Raw genomic sequence first — 23,098 nt, 5'->3', positions numbered from 1 at the left:
GAAATCCAACATATGTTTCTAGATCCTAGTTTTATTGTAACCTGTCCTACCCAAAATCCCCATAGAAAACATTTTGTCTCCCTTTGCTCTTGCCCTCTTTCCCCAGCAGATGTTTGTGATATTGATCTGAGGCCAAATTCTGCCCTGGCTTGCCTTCTCTGCAAGCCCATTGATTTCCCTTGGCCTACTCAAGCCAGCCCCAGAAGTCTTCGATACAGCCCTCTCTGCACTGCCATTAGTTTATTCTGGCATGGATTCATGATCTGATTGAATCACACTCTTAACATGTTGTGAGGGAAGGAGGAAGGATGGGAGGCATACTTGGTTCCTAAAGGAGTAGTGTTTGACAGGGTCCTCAGCTGCCAGGGAGATGCTGCTGAGCAAGATGAAAAAGAGGATCAGGTTGGTGAAAATGTTATCATTAACGATTCGATGGCAGTGGAGACGAAACCTGCAAGAGAGAGGAAAGACACAACCTTATCCATCAGAACCAGCTGCAAAGAGAGCTAAGGGGTGGGACTCCTCCACCTTTGCTGCTGGGTCTGTACCTGTAAGAGTGTTCTGCATAAGTCTCTCTGACCCAGGAGAGGGGGAAAAAGCTAGGCCAGGCAGTTGTACCTGATCCTGCAAAGTGCTGAGTGTCCTCAGCTCTCATTGAGCCACACAAGGGAGCCATAGGAGATGCTTAACATCTTGCAGGACTGGGCCCTTGGTGCTTCAGTGAAGGAAAGAGAGGATGGCAGCCATTCTGTTTACATATGTTTGGGTCCCTATTCAGATTTAGTTGTGTTCTAAAATAAATGACCTCCTGTTGGTTCATCCTGAAATTACACCACTTGGCCTCAATTAAAGGGAACTAAACGAGATAGAAACCCAGTTAAGAAGAATCTTCAGAGGTTCTTTTCGCTTCTTTTCCATACATGTTTTTCATTTACCACAGACCCCGAAATGGAACTGGAATTTCTCTGGAGAGGTGCTAGAAGAGCTCCACTCACTACCCTTGCCTCAGACAATAACAGGAAATCAGGCGCAAGTTGGGGCTTCTAGGGGCATAATATCATGCCACGTGGTGTCTCTTTGCTGAAGCTCAGCCTAATACAAAGCAATTCTTACCCTTAGCAGGAACCTAGCAGGCAAGAAATAAAATAGACTGCAGTCAAATGGAAAAGTGTCCTTCTCCAGTTTACTATGCACCTCCGTAACTCCCTCCACCCAAAGATCTCAGAGCACTTTACAAAGAATGAGGACTAAAGCATCATTATCTTATTTCGGTCCCTTTTTGGTTTATAACACCCCCAACCCCTATTAGATCAACTTTCCAGATAGGTGCAGAGGTTACATTGCTTGCCCAAGAAATCGCAGTGAGTCAGCGGCAGAGCTAGAATTAGAATCCAAGAGTCCTGACTGTCGCTACCCCACTGTCTGCTATATACACTCGCACACCCTTTATGACAGCCTCATGTTGGGACTGCGCTCCTACACAATGACCCCATGGAAGTTCTGGGAGGCCTTGTGCATCAGGCAAGCATGCTTACTGATACGTCCTTGGAAGGACGCAGCATGCATTCCCTTCTGTGACAGCCATAGTCTCCCACTCCCTTTGGAGAAACTAGTGCCACCAATGGCACTAGCCTCACATGGTACTATACTTAGGAGAGCACAAGGACCCCTGCACTGGGGCACAAGAGAGATGAGGTTCCTTGTGCCCTTTCTCCTTTGCACACCCATGCAGGGCTTGGCACAATCATGCCACATGTCTTTAGTTATGTGTGTCTGATATAACTAAGCACCCCCACCCAACGGAAGCACCACATGTACTCCTGGTGCCAGATGGACCTGGTTTTTGCACTTACGTTATTTGTGCATCAATATGGTACATCAGGAAACCCATCTGTTAATTAGACTCCAAAGTCCTAGCACTGTCCCAGAGTGTGAGGAGGATATTTTTTAATGTAAATGGAAGAATACTGATGGATGCAATTACTGACATTTCCAACTAAAAGGGAATAGGGCAGAGAAGAGAGGACTTGAGGGAACTGTTAATGATACAAGTAGCTTTTCCTCACTAATACACCAACTCAACCCAGGGAGCCAAATCTTACTCTTACTGAAATCAATGAGAGTTTTGTCATTGATTTCAATGGGAACAGGTCCCTAATGACTGGCAATCATTGGCATTTGATGGCTTTACAGCCATCTATATAAAATAGGTTTGTGGTCTCAGGAGGCCGTCAGATCACCAACATATTCTACACATGACTGGTCACCAATCAGCCTTCAAATGGTAATGCCTTTCAGTGCCTGTTGATCACAAATGATCTGATCTGGTGATGAACAGATGAAAGGCTGTAGATGCCATACCAATTCCTCAGCTTCTCCAGATCCCCTATTTTATGTATTTTATTTCTAGTGCCCAGGTTTCTTTTCAACTTTGGTGGAGGTCACCCCAGAGCCCCTGTGCTGGTCAGACTGGTACTGATCTCCTGAGGGCTAGAATGTGGCTCAGAGCACCTACTACAGCCCTATGTGCTGGTGCAGAATGCTGCCCCCAGCAGGCCAGCCCTGCTCTGTGGAGCCATGAGCTCTCCTCCTCCATCCACTTTTTGGCATCCTGTTCCCTGTGTGGGCAGGAAGTGGGCTGAACTGAGACTGAACCAGCTGGAGAGCCAGGGTCAGAGGACTAAACAACAGACGAAGAGTCTCCAGGAGGTGTTGCTCCATCCCAGGGCAGGAACCTTCGCACGTAAGCTGGCCAACTAGGGTACTGAGATAGACTCTGTTGGTCAGACTGAGGACTGAGCCTGTGGAGGGCTGCAGAGATATGACTAACTGAGGGTACCGTGATGGGCACTGTTGGACTGTTGAAGGACTGAGCTGGGAAGAGCTGCAGTACATTACCTAGTGCTTTGAGATAGGCCTGGTTGGACAGTATACCCCGAAAGGGATTTGTTTTGTTTAGTTTCACACAGGCCTGTGTGTGACTCAGCCAGAGGGCTGAGTCACGGAAGACCCACCTGATTAGCACAGCAGCTGACAGAGGGCACTGTGAGTGGAGGAAATTGAGAAAAACTGCAGGCATGCACACACTCAACTGGGGGGAGGGGCTTGTAAGAGGAGGGTGACACCCCTTTATACAAAGTATTCATGATCTGCCTCTCTGAAAAACTTTCTAGGTGCTCTGAACTCCCCTTAGGCAGCGATACTACATAGAGATCCCTAGAGCAGAGCTTTCCACCTGGGATTCCAAGCAGGGGGTTCTGCAGGACTGACTGGGTCACTGAAGCCAGGAAGCTCTGCACAGCATGTTCTTGGGGGTCCAATACAAACAGGAGACCTGATCTGCCTTTCATGGTTGGAACACTGCAGCACAGCAACTTCTCAAGTACCTGTTGGTAGGGCTGAAGATGAAAAAAGCACTGGCATCCGGCATGGGCACAGCCTTCTCTTTGAGGTGCAGTTCAGACATTGGGCGTGGCCGAGGGCCGACAGGCATTTCAGGCTCCTCCTCCTCTTCCTCTGCTGTAAGGAACAGTTGGTTTTGTTAATGCTATGGAGTAGCAGTAACTGGTTCACTTGAGTGCAGAGCACTTTATGTACCCAGAAGTTTCAGTTACTTCTCTGGGTTGAACTACAGCTAGAAACTTCTCCTCTTGCATTATATGAGCCCTGCACAGAGCCAACACCTTGCCTGAGGTTGTGTCAAGATGAGTGAGTGTGCCACTGAGAAAACACTAGGGATGGCCGCTCTGTCGAACACCAGTCAGAAGTTCTCAGAATTGCCATTTTTTAGAATTCAAGAGAGAGAAGAATTGAAAGGCTGGAGACAAAGGTAAAACTCTTGAACCAAGTTCCTAAGAAGCAGAGCTGCAGGCACTGCACAGATCAGTGACTAACCCGCAAGGAAGAAATGCAGAGATGGGGGCTTTGGGCCTTAGGGGGAAGGTTTGAAAGAGAACTTTTACCCTTTGAGGATTTCAAGCCCCTGCGGAAGTCAGACGTTGCTTTGTGCATGGTGCAATAGCATTTCCCTTCATTTAGTTAGTAAGAGAGGTAGAAATGCTGAAAGATGGGTGAGATTACTGGCTACACACAACAACATTCATCTTCCGGCCAACGCCTATGAGGCAATTCTACTGTAATAAAATAGTTTCTTTGGCCCACACAAAATGAGATAAATTCCAGGTAGACTCTAGATCCGCATTCTGCTTTCTTTCTCCTTCCCTTAGGGCCAGTCACTGTGCTTGGCTGGGCTTTCAACACATTAGAAAATGCAGATGAATCAGCTCATACCTTAATCTTGGTGCATAGCTACTGGGGACAGGAGAAAAGCAGCCTTTTCAATGCATAACCCGAGTGCACACAAATGGGCTTCTCTCTCTCCAAACCTCCGTTAGCAGGAATTCAGCTCAGAGGGTTTTGGATAAATGTTTGTGTTCGGTACACAGAGCACGTACCTTTTAAAACAAGTTTATTTCTGTAACAGCTCATGTTTCTATTGTATTGGATCTTGTAATACACTGGAAGTTTATACTTTTCACAAACTCTAAAGGTTTAAGAAACGTTCTTTCATGTGTGCTTTTCTGTGTAGTCCATGTAAAGGAGGTGATGAGGTTAATGACTGTAATAATACTATAATTGTAACACTTGGCACTTTTTTGTGCTTTTCATATGAGGATTTCAAAGTTATTGACAAATATTAATGAACTGACTTTCACAAATTTCCTATGAGGTAGATAAGATGACCTTGTTTGACAGATGGGGAAACTGAGGAAGAGGTTAAGCAACTTGCCCAAACTCTCACAGGATGTCTGAGAGTTGGGATTTGAATTTTTTCTGTAGCTGAACTAGATTGGAAGATTTGCCCCGTTTTACCTTGATGACTCGCTCATCATCATCATCTTTCTACTATATGTAAACTCACTGATGGTGCTGATCTCTTTCAGAGACTCAGCAGAGGAAGGGGGCAGAGGGGTGAGTTGCATAATAAGTGTTCTGAGGATCAGTGGTGATGGAGGTTTGATGCTGGATTATGTAGTAGATACTGTAAGAGGAGGTTAGTGGGAGTGAGGCAGGTGAAGCTGATGGAAGAGTGAGTGGGGAGGTTTTAAGAGTAAAGGTACAGCTAGAGGGAAACACATGAAATGACCATTTCAAATCATTTTCAGGCACTGGGTGAGCGTGAGGGATTTTAGAGGGTGGGATGATGGTGTCTGTGAGAGGATCACTGGAATTAAGAGATTAAGCCATCGATTGATAGTTGGTAGAAACAGCTGATTGCAGATGAGAAAAGAGAACATCTAGGAAAATTGGAGTACTCCAGTCTAGGCACAGCTAAAGTACATCCACATGCAGGCAGTGGGCAAGAAGAGGTCTGAGATCAGGTGTTGTCTCAGATAGACAGGATATGGACACACGGCCCCTCATGTAGCACAACAGGCTTGGTTAGCTAAGAGGACGAGGAGCCCATAATGTCAGGTGGTCACAAGGAAGCTGATAAATAGGAGGGAGAAATACAAGTGATTGGAATAATTACTTCCTAATAGGAAGGGGAAGCCCTGGACCAAATTTTTTGAGAACCAATTGTCCTAGGCCCTAGAGGGGTTCTGTGGGGTCAGAGTTTCACACAACAGCATGAGAAGACCATATAGAATAGAATGTCATAGATTATAATATGCAGTGTTGTCGTAGCTGTGTCGGTCCCAGGATAATAGAGAAACAAGGTGGGTGAGGTAACATCTTATTGGACCAACTTCTGTCTCTTTCACCAAAATAAGTTGGTCCAATAAAAGATATGACCTCACCCACCTTGTCTCTCTAATAGATTATTATAGTAAATTTGGTCTAATAATAGATAACAGATTCCTAAAAATATACCTGAACATATGAAAAATTTCAAATCACCTGACCTTTCTGATTTGCTTTTTGATTTGAGGGACCCAAGAGAAGCAGCCAGGAAATTGCAGGGCTAATAGCTATCATTTTCACAAATCACTAAGACCAGGAGTGGTACCAGAGGACTGAAGAAGAGCAAATGTAATTCCAATTTTCAAAAAGGGTGAAAAGAACAATTCTGGGAACTACCATACAATTCACTTCACTTCAATAAAGGGTACAATACAACAGCAAATAACCATGCAGCTGATCTGTTAGCATTTCACTGATAACACCACCAGGGACAATTGGCAGCATGAGTTTTCAGAAAACTGATCATGTCAGGAAAATCTGTATTCTTTTCTCATATTTAGGGCTAGCTTTGCTGGCACACCAAAGAGGGTGAGGGGAGAAGTGTTTTTACTTCACTTTTTTTGCCCCCAAATCGTGGAGGCTGCTGTGACCGCATCAGCCATTGACACAAATTTGAGGTATCTCAGAACTTGGATAATTATAATAATAAAAATAATTTGATTCAATATGATCAAACTGTTATTACTTTAGGAACTAGAGCCTCTCCTTCCTAGATCAGTGGTAAGGAAAAGGGGATGGGATGTACCTGGAGCTTCTGTAGTAGGATATGGGTTCTTCTCTTCATTTTCATTGGGCTGATAATCATCCACATTGATCTGACAAAACAGAGGAGACAGAGACAAAGCCCTGGTCAGACAGTGCCCTGACTTTTTGTTCACTCAGAAATCTGAACTGCTTATAGCACATTGGGTGGTAAGAGATAGCAGACCTTGGTAGTAGGCGGGGACTCTCCATCAGCAGTGATAGATTTCAGCTCAATTTTCTCCTCCTTTGTCTCCTCCTCCACAGCTGGTTTCTCAATCTCCTGTTTCTTTTCAGGACTAGCGGTCCTAACAATTCAACAGGATGAAAAGCAAACATTTACAAAGGGGAAAAGGGGTTTCCCTTTCAGAAATCATAGAATCATAGAATATCAGGGTTGGAAGGGACCTCAGGAGGTCATCTAGTCCAACCCCCTACTCAAAGCAGGACCAATCCCCAAACAGATTTTTGCCCCAGATCCCTAAATGGCCCCCTCCAGGATTGAACTCACAACCCTGGGTTTAGCAGGCCAATGTTCTAGTGCAGTACAAAACATGACAATAATCAGCTGGCATCTCCATTCTGCGTCTGGCATATATGCCAGCAGGCTCCTCCTTCCTAATGGCTGGAAAGGCAACATCAGTGACAGTATCTGCAGAGCTTCCTAGTGATGTATGCGTGCGTGCGCGCGCACATTTGACCACAGGCCTACGGCTTTGTCCACAGGCCTTCTCTTCACTCACCCAGCTCCCACCAATCACATATACTGTATGAATAGTTTTCAACTCCTAGGCTATGATCCTAAGTTATACTGCCTGCAGATTTTCCTTAATATGGCTCCCAGTTTCATGCCAGCAGTCTGACGGTCTTTGCTGGTTATTTGTGCTCTGCTTGCTATGCCTACTCTTAGGTAGGGCAAATAGACCCCTGATCAAAGGAATACTCTGCCAGCTGCAAAGGTGTCCTGCAGAATGATCAGCGTATCAGAGCAGCTCCCCTCTCCAAGCAACCAGAAAGAAGATATGGGGACAAGAAGCAACAGGTGGTGACAGAACATCAAGCTTCCCGGCTGCCAACAGCCAGGAGGAAAGGAGAAAATCTGAGTGAAGCTTCACCCTTAGCAGGAATCCTTAGAAAGCACCACAGGAACTGGGATGAGGAATGGGGGTTTTGGCATCACAGGTGAAAAAGTGATTGAATTTTTGGTCTTGGGAAGTAGTGGCTGAGACTGTCCCTGATACACATCAACCATTGAGGGTGGGGTGGGGATCAGAAAATATTAGGGTAGCTCAAATGGGGTCATTGTGTTATCACTTTCTACTTCTCCTCCTCCAACCCCATGTTTACTGCACAAACCCCATCGCCCTGCATGCCTCCTCTCTGGTTACACTGTCCCAGCCACAGGAGCTAGTGACGTGCTTTAAACCGTATGCTTCAGGGTATTAATGGGGCAGCCTCCTCCACTGAGCATCACCTCCACAATGCTCCCAGCCCAGGTAATTCAAGGAACAGTGAGCTCAGGGTCCCTCTAATAGCTGGGTTTCCCCACACAGCGGTGCAGCATGGTAACCCTAAAGCCTTCCTTTTGCTCCCTCATTTCAACCACTTTAGTTTTTAAAATTATAGCTATAGATGGGTTTACCTAGCTAGTTTTTTCCTTTCTTTTTCCTCTTCCTCTTCTTTCTGAGCAGATGTCAAACTCTCAGCATCGGCAAGATTGTCCACAGCGATAGCCAAAAATACATTCAGCAGGATATCTGTTTGTGTATTTCTGTAAAGAAAATGGGCTTGGAAAACTGTAGACCAGGACAGGGAGAACCTTAATCACCTGAAATGCCAAGCTGCAATTTGATCTCACACAAATGGTTAGGCCACACAGACACATACACATACCCTCCCACCCCCCCCAGGGCTAACACAATACACTGTGTTTTCAAAACATTCAAAACCTGCCTTCCTGAATTAGGCATCTAAATCCATATGTAGGCATCAAATTCAAAGTGGCCTGTTTTTCAAAAGAGCTGAGCACCCCAAAGTCCCACTGAAGATAATGGAAACTGCACACGGGTTCAACCTTTGAAAAAACAGGCCACTTTTCTTTAAGAGCCTAAATACGTATTCAAGAACCTCATAACATTAGGCACCTGCCTGTGAAAATTTTCGCCTATGTACTTGAATTGAACAACCTCATTAAAGGTCTCCCCACAGACTTGATTGGCCATAATTGACATTACATATAGCATTGTCATTAACAGTGTATCTCTAAGGGGACCAAAGTGAAATTCATTATAGCTGAGTGCTGAGGGAATCATTTGGCAGCTCTGTCAAGTCCCAACGTAAGCCCATGCATGTAAGGTATTCAATACAAAGCAATCACGCTCAAATAACTTGAGGGGCCTGGATGGACAAGCTAGGAAATTTGGAGCTGGAGTTGTAGCTTCATCCTTTCCCTTGTGTCTAGATCAATCACTGTTCAGAGACCCCCTCTACCACAAAGTTGAATTTCAGTTTCTCTTATGTATCAGAGGGGTAGCTGTGTTAGTCTGGATCTGTAAAAAGCAACAGAAAGTCCTGTGGCACCTTTAAGACTAACAGATGTATTGGAGCATAAGCTTTCGTGGGTGAATACCCACCCCGTCTGACAAAGTGGGTATTCACCCACGAAAGCTTATGATCCAATATATCTGTTAATCTTAAAGGTGCCACAGGACTCTCTGTTGCTAGTTTCTCTTATGAATTCCTTGGTGTAGGTTCTTATTACAGCATAATCCTATTTAAGTGAATTCCAGTTAAAGGCTTGTATTGTAAATATACAGAACCCTCTTGGACTGTCACCGTGCTGTGGGGTCAAGGGCCCAAAATGCAGCCTTCCAAAGCCAGCTGGCTTGCAAAGCTGGCTGATGTTTTCCTTTTCACTGTTTACAGGGGGACCTGAATTGCAACCTTTTCTAAGATGACAGACTGCCGCCCTCGACCTTCAGATAAATGGGATTGCACTATCTCACTTTGAAGAGAGGGCAGCACAGGGCAACAGAGATGTCAGACACCAGGGTCTGAGAGATCTAAATTATGAAGAAAGGTCAAAGGAGTTGGGATGCGTCTACAAGGTGATCGCGCAGAAGAATCAGCAGGAAAAATGTATCATCTCTGGGGAGGGGATCATCCATTAGGGGAACACAAACTAAAGGAACTAATAGCAGACAGAGATTTAGGACAGATCTACAGTCATGTACTTCATGCAAACTCAAGTGGAAAGGACAGCTGTGTTTCATATACACATGGCCCTCTGTGCAATGTGCTGAATATCTCCTGGAGTGTGATCAGTACCTTCAATCCTCACTGAAGTCAATGGGTATTAAGGGTGCTCAACACCAGCTCAGACCCATAGGTAACAGGGTATAGAGTTTTTATATCTGTTATACAAGTAGAGTGTAATATATGAAAGGAGATCTCTATCATATTGGTGTATAAATGAGTTAATGTAGGATCTCACATAAAATCTAATCTGTGAAACATGCTACTTTTATAGCATTTGTATACCGTATACTGTAAACTACATATATATTTGTTCCACGTGGGGTGTATAAAAATAATAATGGAATAAATTAAAGCAAAAAATACACTGCAAATACAGTAAGTAGGTACATAGATTAGTTTCTGGACAAGGTAAGGACTAAGATCTGGTGAACAAAAGGATGATGGAATTAAACCAAAACGATATTTGGCATATTGGCTCGGCCTTACCCTACTCTGACAACTGAAAGTCTTAGTATCAGTTAAAATTCATTAGATGGCATTGATTTTTAGCTGTCAGAAGCCAAAATCCAGAGCCAGGTAAACCGTAAAGGTGACACTCATGAAATTCATACTCCCCTGACACAATAAGGTAGTAAAACATAGTTTTAAATGCAGCCCTGCCTGGAGAAAAGGTAGCATCAAAGGATACAGTTTCCGCAGATGAAGAGGATGATGAAGTAAATACAGACCAACATTCCTGGAAAAGAGGGGCCGCCATAAGCCATGATCCCATCATACATCACCGAATTCCAGTCCTCCCCAGTCAGGATCTAAATGACACATTCCCACCAATAAGGGACACAGTGTTAGACCACAAAGCAAACCTGAAAACCCCATGATAACAAAGAAACCCCACCCTCTCCTAGAGAAACTCCCCAGGGGACTCGAACTGGTGGATGTATCCAACCAGAAAACAAAAAGGAGCTGAGAGGGCCTGTGCTCTGAATGTCCAGATGTTCCCATGAGGTCGGACCGCTAAAGCCAGGCAGATATCCAAGCCAGTTCTGTTCAGGTTTCCTGGCCATTTCCATATGATGCCATGGTGTGCCTGTTTGCATCAGTCAGACTGCTGAACTGAGTGCTGGAACAGAACGCTCAGCACAGTGGAGTAAGTCACAGCTACGTATACCTCTGTATAGCAGGTGATTTTCACTTCCCCTCACCATGGACACAAGCTAGCTATATCTCTGCTCTTTTATGAACACTTGCAAAGCTGTAATCAGAATATAGATACTAGATTCCCATTCTGGTTTTCTTGAATCTCTTCCTCTCAGACCCAGCAGTACTTTGTTAGGGCAGAGAACTAATGCAGGGCTACACTGCAGTTTGTTAACCTTTGACAGGGTAGTGCCTATCTTCTGGCCTCACCAAGTTAGGCACATGAAGTTTGACCTCTGCTATAGACGGAATTCAGCTCAGCTCCTAACCTTGGCCACCATCTCAGCAGCTGCAGAACTTGCTGTCATGGATCACTTTCTGCAGCAGACTAATTTAATCTCAGTCTCACTGAATACCAGTCTGCACAGGAATGATCCAGGCCCTTCTCACCCCAATAGGGGCCACACACGAGCAGACTGTCAATTCCTTGCTAGAACTGTTGTGACTCATACCTGAAATACCGTGAGGAGGGACTGGGGGAAGTTATCGAACGTGCTCCTCTTGGTTTGCATCTCATCAAAGTTAAACTTGCCCCCAAAGAGCTGCATTCCCAGGAGTGAGAAGATGATGATGAAGAGGAAGAGAAGCAGCAACAGGGAAGCGATGGAACGGACTGAGTTCAGCAGTGAAGCCACTAGGTTACTCAAGGAATTCCAATACCTACAGGAGCCAAAGAGAGGTGGTTAGGATTTGTTTCCCAGGGCAGGTGCTCATGGACTGCATCAGATATTGTTTCAGACTGCCTACTGCATATAAACAAGCATTTCCAAACACCCCGTTAAGCAGTGAATCATCCATGTGCTTCCCTGAGATAATGAGACCTACTGCAGTAAATGAGTAATTTTACTACCACACGTGTACGTACACAATTCCCCCCCGCCCCCGGCCACACACACAGACAGAAGATTACTGCAGTGCTCTCAGACTAATACGCTGCAAATCTCTTATCAATATACAGTGATTAGTTCTTGTTGCTTCAGTGAGTTACATTCTAACCAACCTCATTACAACACTCACAGCTGGTACAGCAGCCAGAATACCTGACTCCAGAGAATGGCTCTGTAATAACGGACAAGAACAGATGGGGAAACTATTTGGATGCAAATACAGACTTGTCCAAAATCCGGTGTGTGCATGTGTGCGTGCATGTGCTCAATCTTGGAAGGAGGCCACTAGGCTTTCTGGTGTTTGGAAGCCTGGGGTAGATACTCAGGGCCATCTCCTCCTCCCACACCGGTTTTCAATACTGTAACTCCATTGCCCTCAGTGGAGATACTCCGGAGATGCTTCGGTGTGATATCAGATTCAGGCCTCAACAATTCCTTTGCCTTTTGCTTCTGCGAACTGCACATTACCACTGTTCTTTGTGCATCAAACTCATTAAATTGCCTCAGTACATCTTTAAAATGCGCCTAACTAGTTCCAGATTGACATTTTCTAATATCACCCTGGTACCTTGGTGCCAGTTGGATCCCGATGTTAAAAATCAACAGAACATTTTTAAAAAGCCTTTGAGACAGGCATACATTTCATGGACATTACTAAGATGAAGCCCATTTATTGCAATTACTGACAGAAGAATAAACTGTTTGTGACAGTTCCAAACCCTACATTCCAAACCCTTTTATATAATGATATACAATGTTGACTGCAGCCATTAAAACAACTAGTGTTAAATTGATAAGATTGGTAATTCTCCTCCCCACCCACTGTATCCATATATCAGTGATGGGGTCAGAGTGGGGACGTTGCAAAGTGCCTTCAACCCATTGTGTGCCCATTCAGGAGAGCATCCAAACTGCCTGGGGGCTCACAGAGGTCCAAAAGGAACAGGGAGAAGATGGGCTGTGGCCATACTTTGCATTCCCTCTGCACCAAACTACAGAACGGCACTGGCGTGAAAACGGGCTGCATTATGGGACACAGAGTGTCTACTCTGAAGCAGCTTCCATGCTGCCCTCTTGGCTGCTGGACACCTCCCACTCCACTTCAAGCTCTGCGGTGGCCCCTTTTCCTATACCAGTGTTACCCCAACAGCAGCAGTTATGGGTCTGACAGCAGAGCTGACCTGAAACCTGTTATCCTTTAATCACTCCCTCTAATCACACACACGGTTGGGTCTCAACAAGTTGCACATCCTCCATAGCGTCCAGTCATGATCTGTCAATCTGCCTTCCACCTGCAGATCCTTCATCCTTTGTTACTCTACTAATAAGTGACTCCCCCTGCATATCTCCTCACCCAGAAGTTCAACACTGGCCAATACTGTCCATTCCACAGCAGCTATTGTGGACTCAAGTCTCGTTCTGAAGTTCCAGTCACAACTTCTACATAGGCATAGATAGGAGAGGAGCAGGCATCAGCAGCTCTATATCTCCTGTCTTATGATGAGGGAGTCCATTCCTTCTGCTTATGGATCGGGCACCAGAAGAGCATTAAGTCCCATGTGAGTGGCCTGGAACATTCTCTGAGCATGACTCTCTAGATTTTTAGCCCTTGGATGAGCTTTCATTTGAGCTTCTCTAACTGTAGGAGGGCACAGCAGAACAGTCCTGCGTTGTTGGAAAGCTAATTCTAACCACACACAAACAGAGAAATATTACATTCCTTAGACCCTCCCCCCCCCCAGATTTAAAGCATTGAAAAAAGGTTTGAATCATATGAATGCCAACAATCTGGACTCAGGTGCCTACCATCTTGGTTGATGGTCCAGGGCACTCGGCTAGGAATTGACAGTCCTGGGTTCAATTGCCTGCTCTACTGCAGATTTTCAGTGTAACCCTGGGCAAGCTACTTAGTCTCTCTGCCTCAGTTCCTTTATGGTAAAATGGGCATAATAGCACTTCCCTACCTCAGAGGAGCGTTATGGGATAAACACAATAAAGACGATGAGGCAACCAAGATACTATGGTAGCGGGGGTGGAGGGGGGAGGATTTAAGTACCTTAGGTAGACTGGAATGTAAGAACATATTAATCCCTGGTTTAACCCTATTGAATCCAACTGGAGTCATATGGTGAAAATCTCAGGCACCTCTGAAGATTTACTCCTAAAAGGCACTAACAGGGAGGTTCTTTCAGTATCCACCTATCACTCGTTTCACAGAAGCATTCCAAGACAGCAGGTGATATTTTCTAATTCTACATTAGTCAAGGAAGAAGGTGAGCTAATAGTTGTTTTTAATCTCTAAACTCTATACTTTAGTAAATTTCACATATGATCACTAATGGGGAAATTAACACCTATATAAAAGGTCAGCACACAGCCTGTGCACCACTCAAGTCCCATTAACCACTTAAAATAGGGTTTAACTGAAGAGCTTGGACTAAAATCAGGAGTCCTGATTCCCAGTATTGTGCTTTGAAAGTCCCAAGATTCTTCTTCCCTGTCTTTATACACCTTCAACTATGGCTTTTGTGATACCTGCAGTCTCAAGATACGGTTCTTAAAATGGTGGTAATGATGGTGGACTGTCTACACTAGCACTTCCAACATTGTTCACCCAACACAGACACTTCATTGGAGGCATAAGAACCCTCATTGACTTAATAGAAAACCAGCCATGGACGTCCAGTGGCAGGACTTAGCTTTAAAATATGAATCTAAGTTTATAGTTAGGAAATAATGGATTACTTTTCAGTTTATATAAAGGAATAAATATAGGGTTTTATAAAGCCATCTAGAATAGCTCATTTGACAGTCATTTGACTTCTCTCAGCATGGGAAGATATTCTGTACAACACTGTAAAAATTAGAGAGAACAAAACAAATAGATTATACTGCTGCTTCTTAATTTATGTCATGAAATAATTCTGATGATTATTTATAATCTTCCAAGTAATGTTTGCTCTTGAAATTCTCACAGTAGTTCCCAAAACTATGGGGTATTCATTCAACTGTGTTTTTATTTGCTCTATGGTATTATGGAGTAGTAGTCATGCTTTTCATATATGTGCATATTTTTGATGCATTGAGAGTTTGTCTACACTTGATACTTATCATGGAAAATTCACATAAATATATGAAGATTAAGTTGTCTAAGATATACCCTTGCCATCATATTTTCCATGATTTGTGCCTCTTTTTATCCTCTTGATTATCACTATTTCTACGTCCAGTATGTCTGCATGTCAGTCAGAAAAATATATTTGACATATAGCATTACACTGTCATCTTTTCTGCCCTCCTGCTTTTTCTGGGATGGCATCTTACTTTATTATCATTCCATGCATGTGGCTTATTCCACCAGTGTCTATAATGTTAATGACACTAAATCATCACTGTGTTTAGAACTGAGTGAAGAATGGGAACACTGGCAACTGTACTAGAAAGAACACTCACAAGAAGCAGGGTCTTGGCATATTTCAGTGTTTCTTTCTAATTTCCAGATGTAAGGGTCTGAATTCCCTTAAACACTCCCTGGATTTCTAGGCAAAAGGTTCCACATCTATGCCCCTTTTTCACAGAGAATTCTCCTAGCAGGATTGTAAACTGTTCTCTCTCTCTCTCTGCAGGAGTGGAGAAGAGTCCTGAACAAACAACACTTCCTCTTCATCATGTGTTACTTCTTTTTCCGTAAAACCTGCTGGTAGAATGGCCTATCTGCATCCTATTAACTTAGGCCTGGGACAGGCACCTTCCTTAGAAACTCGGCCCAGAGCTCAATGAGCCATATCTAATTAAATTTTGTCACCCTTTGCCTTTAGTCCCAGGGATCCAGAAAGAAGACAAACTCTGCAGATCTGGGCTCTCCATTCCTCCCGGGATGCTGAATCTAATAGTTTATTTTTGCTAGTTCCTATTCCATGTATCTTCGCTGACTCTTCTAAATAGGCCACCTTCCTTTTGAATAGTCACAGCCTTGCCTTGGCCAATGTCTGAACTGTCTTTATGGCTGTAAACCTCTTTTCAGCCCTTGACATCTGACCTTGAAAGCCATCCACCCTTGGCAGTAAGCTGAACCATAGAAACTTCAAAGGTGTTTTTAATTTTTTTGGATTCTATAACGGCTGTTAAATTCAGGGTAAAACCTTATACTAATCTGGCATCCAAGTCAGTTGTTTTTGTCTGCAGCACAGCTTTGCCATCTTGAACGTCTTCCAGATCTGGTCTTGCTTTTCCTGTGCTCTGTGTTTTTATCTCCGTTTTCAGAGAGTTCTCCTTCTGGAAGTTTAAAATGATTGTAGGGCCATTTTCATACCCGAGTCTGCAGGAAAACCCATGGTTTCACCCCCGCAATTGAAGCTTTTACAAAGTGCTGATTGGAAGCCCATATGGGTGAGCCTCAGACCCCATTCTCCATCAAGCGACCATTTACATGAATTTATATGGAAATCCTAAATCTGGATGAGTCAGAAGCTGACATTTCCTGTGACTTCACCTCAAGCTGGCAAAGTCCTGCTAAATTAGGTTTGTGTTTTGCAGTACCTGAGGGAACAGAATCACTGACTAGGAGGCACTGTGCCTTTGTGGAGAGGGAGGGAGAGAAAGAAGGGAATTTTAAAAAAAGAGCTTGAAGAAGGTCTCAGTTGCTGCTGCCAGTGTGGGGCTCCCCTCCTCTGAGGGAGGAACTGGAATGGGAGGAGGAAGTGGATATAGTCCTCTCTCTGTTGCTGCTAGGGCTGACATCATGCTTCTCTCCATAGGGACTGGGGGAGAGGAAGCCACCAGGGTCCGCTCCCTGGTCTGCCTATTGTTGTGGCTGCTGGGGTTGGCAATGAGCTTCTCAATCAACTTTTTTCCCATTTAACGCAGCATTTCAGGCCTCCTTGAGTCACCATAAAGCAGCAAAAAAAGGGCACATGCTAATTTCTTTTTGATTTGACAGGGACCCTTAAAAGATGCAGCTTGGTGGATAACATCTTCCCATATTTGAAAACATTAACCTGCTTAGTTTAAAGTGCTTCCAATCAGGCTTGCTAATCACCCAGGAGGATGATTTCCCGTTTCTTCAAGTGATGCACCCATAGGTGCTGACTTTTTGGTTCCTGGGGGGTGCTCGACCCCTGCTTCACCCCGGGTCCCGCCCCTTTTCCACCCCTTCCCCCAAGTTCCTGCCCCCGCCCCACCCTGCCTCTTCCCTCCCCCATTCCATCCCCTCCCCCCAGCGCCTCCTGCACACCGTGGAACAGCTGACTGCATCGGGCGGGAGGGGCTGGGAGGCAGGGGGAGGCGCTGATTGGCGGAGCCGTTGGTGGGTGGGAGGCACTGGGGGAAGAGGGAGGCATTGGCGGGGGAGCTGATGGTGGGTGCTCAGCACCCACCATTTTTTTCCCATATGTGCTCCAGCCTCAGAGCACTCACGAAGTCAGTGCCTATGGACGCGCCTCCAATCTTTACAACTCCCCAATCTGTATAGAAAGGGGATCAATTCTCAATGAACCCCTCACTCTGATTTCTCCCAATTCCTCCCTATGAAAGAGCTGATGTCTCCATCCCAAGGACATCCTTACCCTGGCATAAGGCACACAAGCACCCTAAATCCCCTGCCAACAGGCCAGTCTCAAACTGCTCCACTTTGGCTATGGAATTTCTGCTCAGCTGTTTCTTGTTCCCTTCCCTTCTCCCATCCCCCCAAAAAGGTGTCTGTTTCTGCTCAATCGTGTGCAGGTGCCTTTAGTTCTCAGCTGCTCTCCAGAAACCACTGTACTGCCAAAGGTACACACTGCAGATGACTGAGCAGAAACTGGGATGCCCTTTGGAGGAAGAAATGGTTTATATGAAGCAGTAGGTAGGATAGTGGATGGAGTGGAGCTGCTAGGAGATCAGTGATTTGGATACATGTGGGTGCGGAACAGATATCAAGTACCATATTTGTCCATGATGGTAATGCTCCAAGGCCTGTCCCTGCTTCATCCCCAAAATTGGCATCCATGGAAAACAGAAGTACCTTGTGATTTTAAATATTCTCAGGAGTCGGACGCATCTCAACACCGAGATGCCCAACGGTGACATGATCTTGGTCTCCACCAGGATGGTCTCCAGGATTCCTCCACAAACAATAAAGCAGTCAAAGCGGTTGAAGAGCGATACAAAGTAGGCCTGGAGACCTAAGCTGTACATCTTCAGCAGCATCTCTGCCGTGAAAAGAGCTAGCAGCACCTTATTGGCAGTGTCTCATGAAAAAACAGATAAAGAATAATTATTATAATTTAACCCAAAACCACCACCAAAAATCCCACCCACTACTACCAGCAAAACAGCTGAGGTCAGAGTGAAAAGAGGGAGGACTCTGCTCAGCGTGCAGCCAAGGAAGTGGGCCTATGTGCTGACAATCCATGCATGAAAATGTTTTGCATAGAAGCCCTGGTTTCAATCACAACACTTCCCACATGCATGTATTACACAGCTGTATAACCTCCTTGACAGGAACTGTGCTTTCCAATGCACAACCTCCTGTCACACTTGTCATCTTCCGATGTACAGGTTACAGCTATTGGCTGCCGTGTTATCTGCTGTTGTTTAATTCAGCCTTTCAGCTGCTCTCATTTCCACTGAGGATTCAGCTGTTTATTTCTTAGACTAAGGGGAACTTCATAAATCATTCCTCCCTCCTCACCTCCCTTGTAACCAGAATGTATCATAAATGCCATTCGAGTGACAAACTGGGGAACTTACAGCCAGCCCTGAGAATCTACTCTCAAACTGGCAGCCCAAGTACTGCTCACACAGATAGCAGTAAACTCCAGCTATGTGACCTCACCTGGATCTAAAGGAACTCTCTAGCTGGGTCCTAACAGCTGAGCCCTCAGTGTTCTCTGAGGCCTCTCATAAAGCAGTCATGTATTTGAGATACTGTCTAGCATCCTCTGCAAATAGAGGATTGTATTGGTTTGTAGTTCAAGGCTGGGACTTCAAATACCGGACCATCAGACCTCATTAACTCTTTCTTTCTCTTTCTCCTTCCCTGTAAGTTTGCTTGTCCCTTGGTTACAAAGACAGCAAGCAGAAGAACCACCTGCCTCATCTCACCTTGGACCTCTGTAAGCCAGTATGGCTGGTTGTAATGTTCAGAAGCGATGGTAAGGGTGTTGAGAAACACAAGGAAGATCACCAGCCAGTAGAAAATATTGGACTTGACAGCAGCTCGGCACTTCCTCCTGCAGAACCTGTTCCACCGGCGCCAGTACCGGCTTGAAACGGGAGAAAGAAAAAAGGGATGAAAAAATGGGGAGGTGTAAGCCATTGCAAATCCCTCAGTTAAGCCCTTCAGCTTTCATTCAGGTGTATTATGGAGTCTGAAGTGATGACAGTGAAAGGCTTTTAAATCCATGCTGGGAGAGAGTCTCCACTACTGCTCAGGGTGACTACAACGTCTGAACAAAACCCGGTTCTAAACAAAGTACTAAGATTCTCGGGTGGACGAGCCCTTTGAGCCAGTATGCTTTGGTGAGAGGAGGCATGTGCTGACCAGAAAGAAAAGGCCTCTAGAGATTTCTTGTTTTCCACAGAAATAGTAAGCTTTTGAATAACTGTGGGCCTGGTCATGGGTCAGATCCAGTGCCCACGGAAGTCAACTTTGAAAGTCTTTCATTGCCTACAATGGGCCTGGAATCGAGGCCCCCAGAGAGGTGCCGTGTGCCTGTGAGTCTCAGCAAAGAGTGGGAATGTCAAGTGCTCAGCCCCTATCAGTATCAGGCCCAATAAGACAGCCAACTCTGTACTGAAAACAATGTCACAAAAGTCTATTTTCTTTGAGATCAATGGGGGACCTCAACATCTTCCCTTGTGCCTGTTGATAAGGATGCCATTTGCTAATAAACAGTACCCCTTTAAATTATGCCTTCCATGAACACAGCCCCTCATGAGTGTCACACTGATTTCTCAGGGTAATTACTAACCACAGAAGGTATTTAAAGCTAATTATACACCTCCTACTCTTCAGAATTTAACTTGCTTAGCAACCAGTTTCCAGGCAACTCTTGGCACTGTATAATACATCTAATAGTTTTTATTATATATATATTACATGACAAAATGGAATGGGAACTTTTCTTGGCTAGACCTGTCTCTCTCATTCCCTGTCCAGTGGTAAGCAGTGACCTCGTGCTAGGACGGAGTTCAGCATCTAGACACACTAAAGCCAGATGCAAATATTCCACAACTGCTTAAGAATCTTACAGCAAAATTTTATCAGGTACTCAACTGCTAGGTAAAATACTAAAAAATTTTCTACGAAACACAAGTAGTTTGTGTGCGCTCAAGTGGAAGATAGTCTAGAAGTGTTATTTTTGAAAAATGAGAAAATTATTGTAGTGCTTGGGTAATAGAGATACTCTGAAATCATCAGGAATAAGTGCATGAGGATCAAATAGCATTAATGCTGTGGTCTTATTTTCCAGCCTTCATCTAGTCCAAAATGCGTAAGTGTATGAGTGTGCACGTGCATGTGTGTGCGCTATATGTGCATGTATTTGCATATAGGAATACTTATGCTTTCCTGTGTGTCTACATGTGTCAGCATGCATGTACTGAACATGTGCATTCACATGCACTTGTGTGAATGTGCCTGGGTTAATATGACAATTCTACATTATTATTCACATCTCGTGTATGAGGAAGAAAACAGCAGTTTATTGAGGAAGCCAAAAAATTTTGTATAAAATTCTAGTGTTAGAAGTCTCGCTGGACTTAGAATTCAAAACCATGAAGCCAATATGGGTCATATACGGGAGAGGGAAATGGACTGGAAATCTTTTTCACAATGAACAAGTATATATTTATAAGCATGATGGAGTAAATTCTGGCAGTATAAGTATATGTCTGGTCAGCCCAGGCCCTCCACACATTTCTAAAAACTGATAAATTATTAAGAATCAAACATCCAGTAGGGAAACTCTGTGGATCCTGCTACAAAAGGGTAAAAGATTCCAACTCTGTGCAGTGGTGAGATGAAGCCTAATTTAACATGGAAGCCTTATCTCTTGAGACATTTACAACTAAAGAAAACAGAACACTACCCAATGGTATGAAAAACAAGTCCTTGGGTTGGCCTTTCAGTGGAATGAATATCAGCTGATGATCTAACTGGTCTGTCTCTAGCTTTCTATAATTTGATGACCCAATGTTACCAATGGGGAAGCTTTCAGGAGCTGAGCCAACACACCAGCAAATGTGAACTTCCGAGATAAGTGTCACCTCTAACTCTTGGGCCTTATTTCAGTCTAATATTAAGTAAAATGGTCACTGATTTTGGTGGATGATTGACTAAAATCTATCAACAATGGGAATGGCTTAGAGCTATCCGTGTGCCATGGTGACAGTGAAAGATAATTTTAAAAGGTGGGATACAAACCAGTGGGATGACAAAAAAATATACTATATTTTACTCACCTAAACTTAGATTTGGAGATCCGATGCCTGAAAGATAAGAGTTACTGTTAGTGCTTCTAAACGAACTGTACACTCTAGACCTCCATGAAAACAGCAATAGAAAGAAATAAGAATAAGCACAATGGAGTCCCAACGCATACTGAAAAGTTTCAGAGTAGCAGCCGTGTTAGTCTGTATCCGCAAAAAGAAGAACAGGAGGACTTGTGGCACCTTAGAGACTAACAAATTTATTAGAGCATAAGCTTTCGTGGACTACAGCCCACTTCTTCGGAACTGTTTTCCTCTTTGAACACTGTAACTCAATCCATGCCACTGGCGGTTGCTCTGGCAAAAGAAGAGTACAGTCTTGTTAGTAAGAGGAGGGAGAGTGGTGCCATGTGAACCTGAGGATTCCGTCACCTACATCATCAATGAAACAGCCCTTCTATTATCTAATAGGTCATTCTGATGCCAAGGTTACCATAACCCTGTTACCAAATATCTTATACAAATGTGACCATCTTCTTTTTTCTTTTGTCATTGAAGAGTTAGAGTTCTCTGGATTTTACTTTTATATGAAATAAATGTATGTTAATATATAAATATTAGCACTTTGCCTTTATATAGCACCTTTCACCTGAGGCTCTTGAAGCACTTTGCAAAGGGTGTTGGTGGTAAATATCATCTTCATTTTGCTGAAACCAAGGTATAAAGGGTTATGACCAACAACTTCACATTTGGGTGCCTACAGTCACATGTAGTCATGTAAATTAAAGTGGCCTGATTTACAAAGGCACTGAGAGCCAACAGTTTCCATTGACTTCATTGGGATTTGCGGGTGCTCGGCACCCTGGAAAATCAGACCACTTTCATCCTAAATATGTATTTTAGTGTCTAATTTGAGGCACCCAAGTTTAATGACCTAGGTGACTTACTTAACATCATACAGCAAGTCACAGGCAAAACCAAGAATAGACTCCCAATCCTCTTCTCAAATCATTACACTACTCTGCCTGTTAACACACAAATGTAAAGTTTAAATGACCTTAATGTAGCTGCGGAAAACAACAATAACCAAATAAGAGCTCTTCAGAACATAAGGGGAATCTGCACACTCTCTAGTCGGTGAGAAATTACTGTTGAGTTGCATAGGAACGTCTCTTTTTAAGGCTCCATCTAAGGAAACTGATACACTGCTGATATAGTTGTCAGCAAAAGGTTCCCCTGAACCAGCTTAAAAATGGTTTAGCTGCTAGCATAGATGGGACAAAATCATTATGGAGTCTTAACCATGCTTTTTATAGTAATGTTAAAAATGGTTTTGTCCCTGTGCAGGGAGATCCATCACTGACAGACCAGACACCAATGGGTCAGTTTCTTTATGTGGAAGGAAGGGATTTAGAGATAGAAACATATTTCACCAGCAGATGGTCCAAATAAAGAAAAATCCTCTACACTGAATGCATCTCTCCTGCTGTGTCATATGCAAAGAAGACTAGGCCACATACCAGCCTGCAGTGAATATAGACAATACCACAAAAAATCTTTTTATAAAGAAGAAGAAATAATGTATCTTCTAAATATAACACATTGCTGTAAAAAACAATGGGAGCTTAAAAGTGAATGGGGTAATGAGGTACACCCAGAGGGTATCCTTAATATTATGAGGTTCTAAAAACTATAATTTGGAAGAAGTTTTGTTTTGAAAAGCCATCTCTATAGATTGTACAATATGTAGATTTAAGGAACGTTCAGATTTAAAGAATGTTTTAAAAGTATGACCTAAAACAAATCAGAATTTGTGAACATGCAATAGGAGAGAGAGAGCTCAGTCAGAGCAAGGGACA

General features: G+C 44.0%; 1 protein-coding gene across 17 annotated transcripts in view; it reads right to left on the bottom strand.

Moving 5' to 3' along the window:
• The window catches only part of CACNA1C (calcium voltage-gated channel subunit alpha1 C), a 724,164-nt gene that overhangs the window by 122,113 nt on the left and 578,953 nt on the right, over positions 1-23,098 (bottom strand). For all 17 annotated transcript variants that reach the window (XM_034781034.1, XM_034780951.1, XM_034780978.1 and 14 more), the window contains 10 exons: positions 21,273-21,299; positions 18,912-19,072; positions 17,830-18,055; positions 11,394-11,601; positions 10,433-10,553; positions 8,129-8,243; positions 6,674-6,794; positions 6,491-6,560; positions 3,387-3,519; positions 322-451 (listed from right to left, as the gene is read on the bottom strand). In XM_034781034.1, the coding sequence (XP_034636925.1) occupies positions 322-451; positions 3,387-3,519; positions 6,491-6,560; positions 6,674-6,794; positions 8,129-8,243; positions 10,433-10,553; positions 11,394-11,601; positions 17,830-18,055; positions 18,912-19,072; positions 21,273-21,299 (1,312 nt within the window). The remainder of the gene's footprint in view (positions 1-321; positions 452-3,386; positions 3,520-6,490; positions 6,561-6,673; positions 6,795-8,128; positions 8,244-10,432; positions 10,554-11,393; positions 11,602-17,829; positions 18,056-18,911; positions 19,073-21,272; positions 21,300-23,098) is intronic.

This window comes from Trachemys scripta, chromosome 1 (assembly GCF_013100865.1).
Source record: "Trachemys scripta elegans isolate TJP31775 chromosome 1, CAS_Tse_1.0, whole genome shotgun sequence".
In the NCBI taxonomy this organism is placed as follows: domain Eukaryota; kingdom Metazoa; phylum Chordata; order Testudines; family Emydidae; genus Trachemys; species Trachemys scripta.
This window is presented reverse-complemented; position numbering and strand designations above follow the sequence as displayed.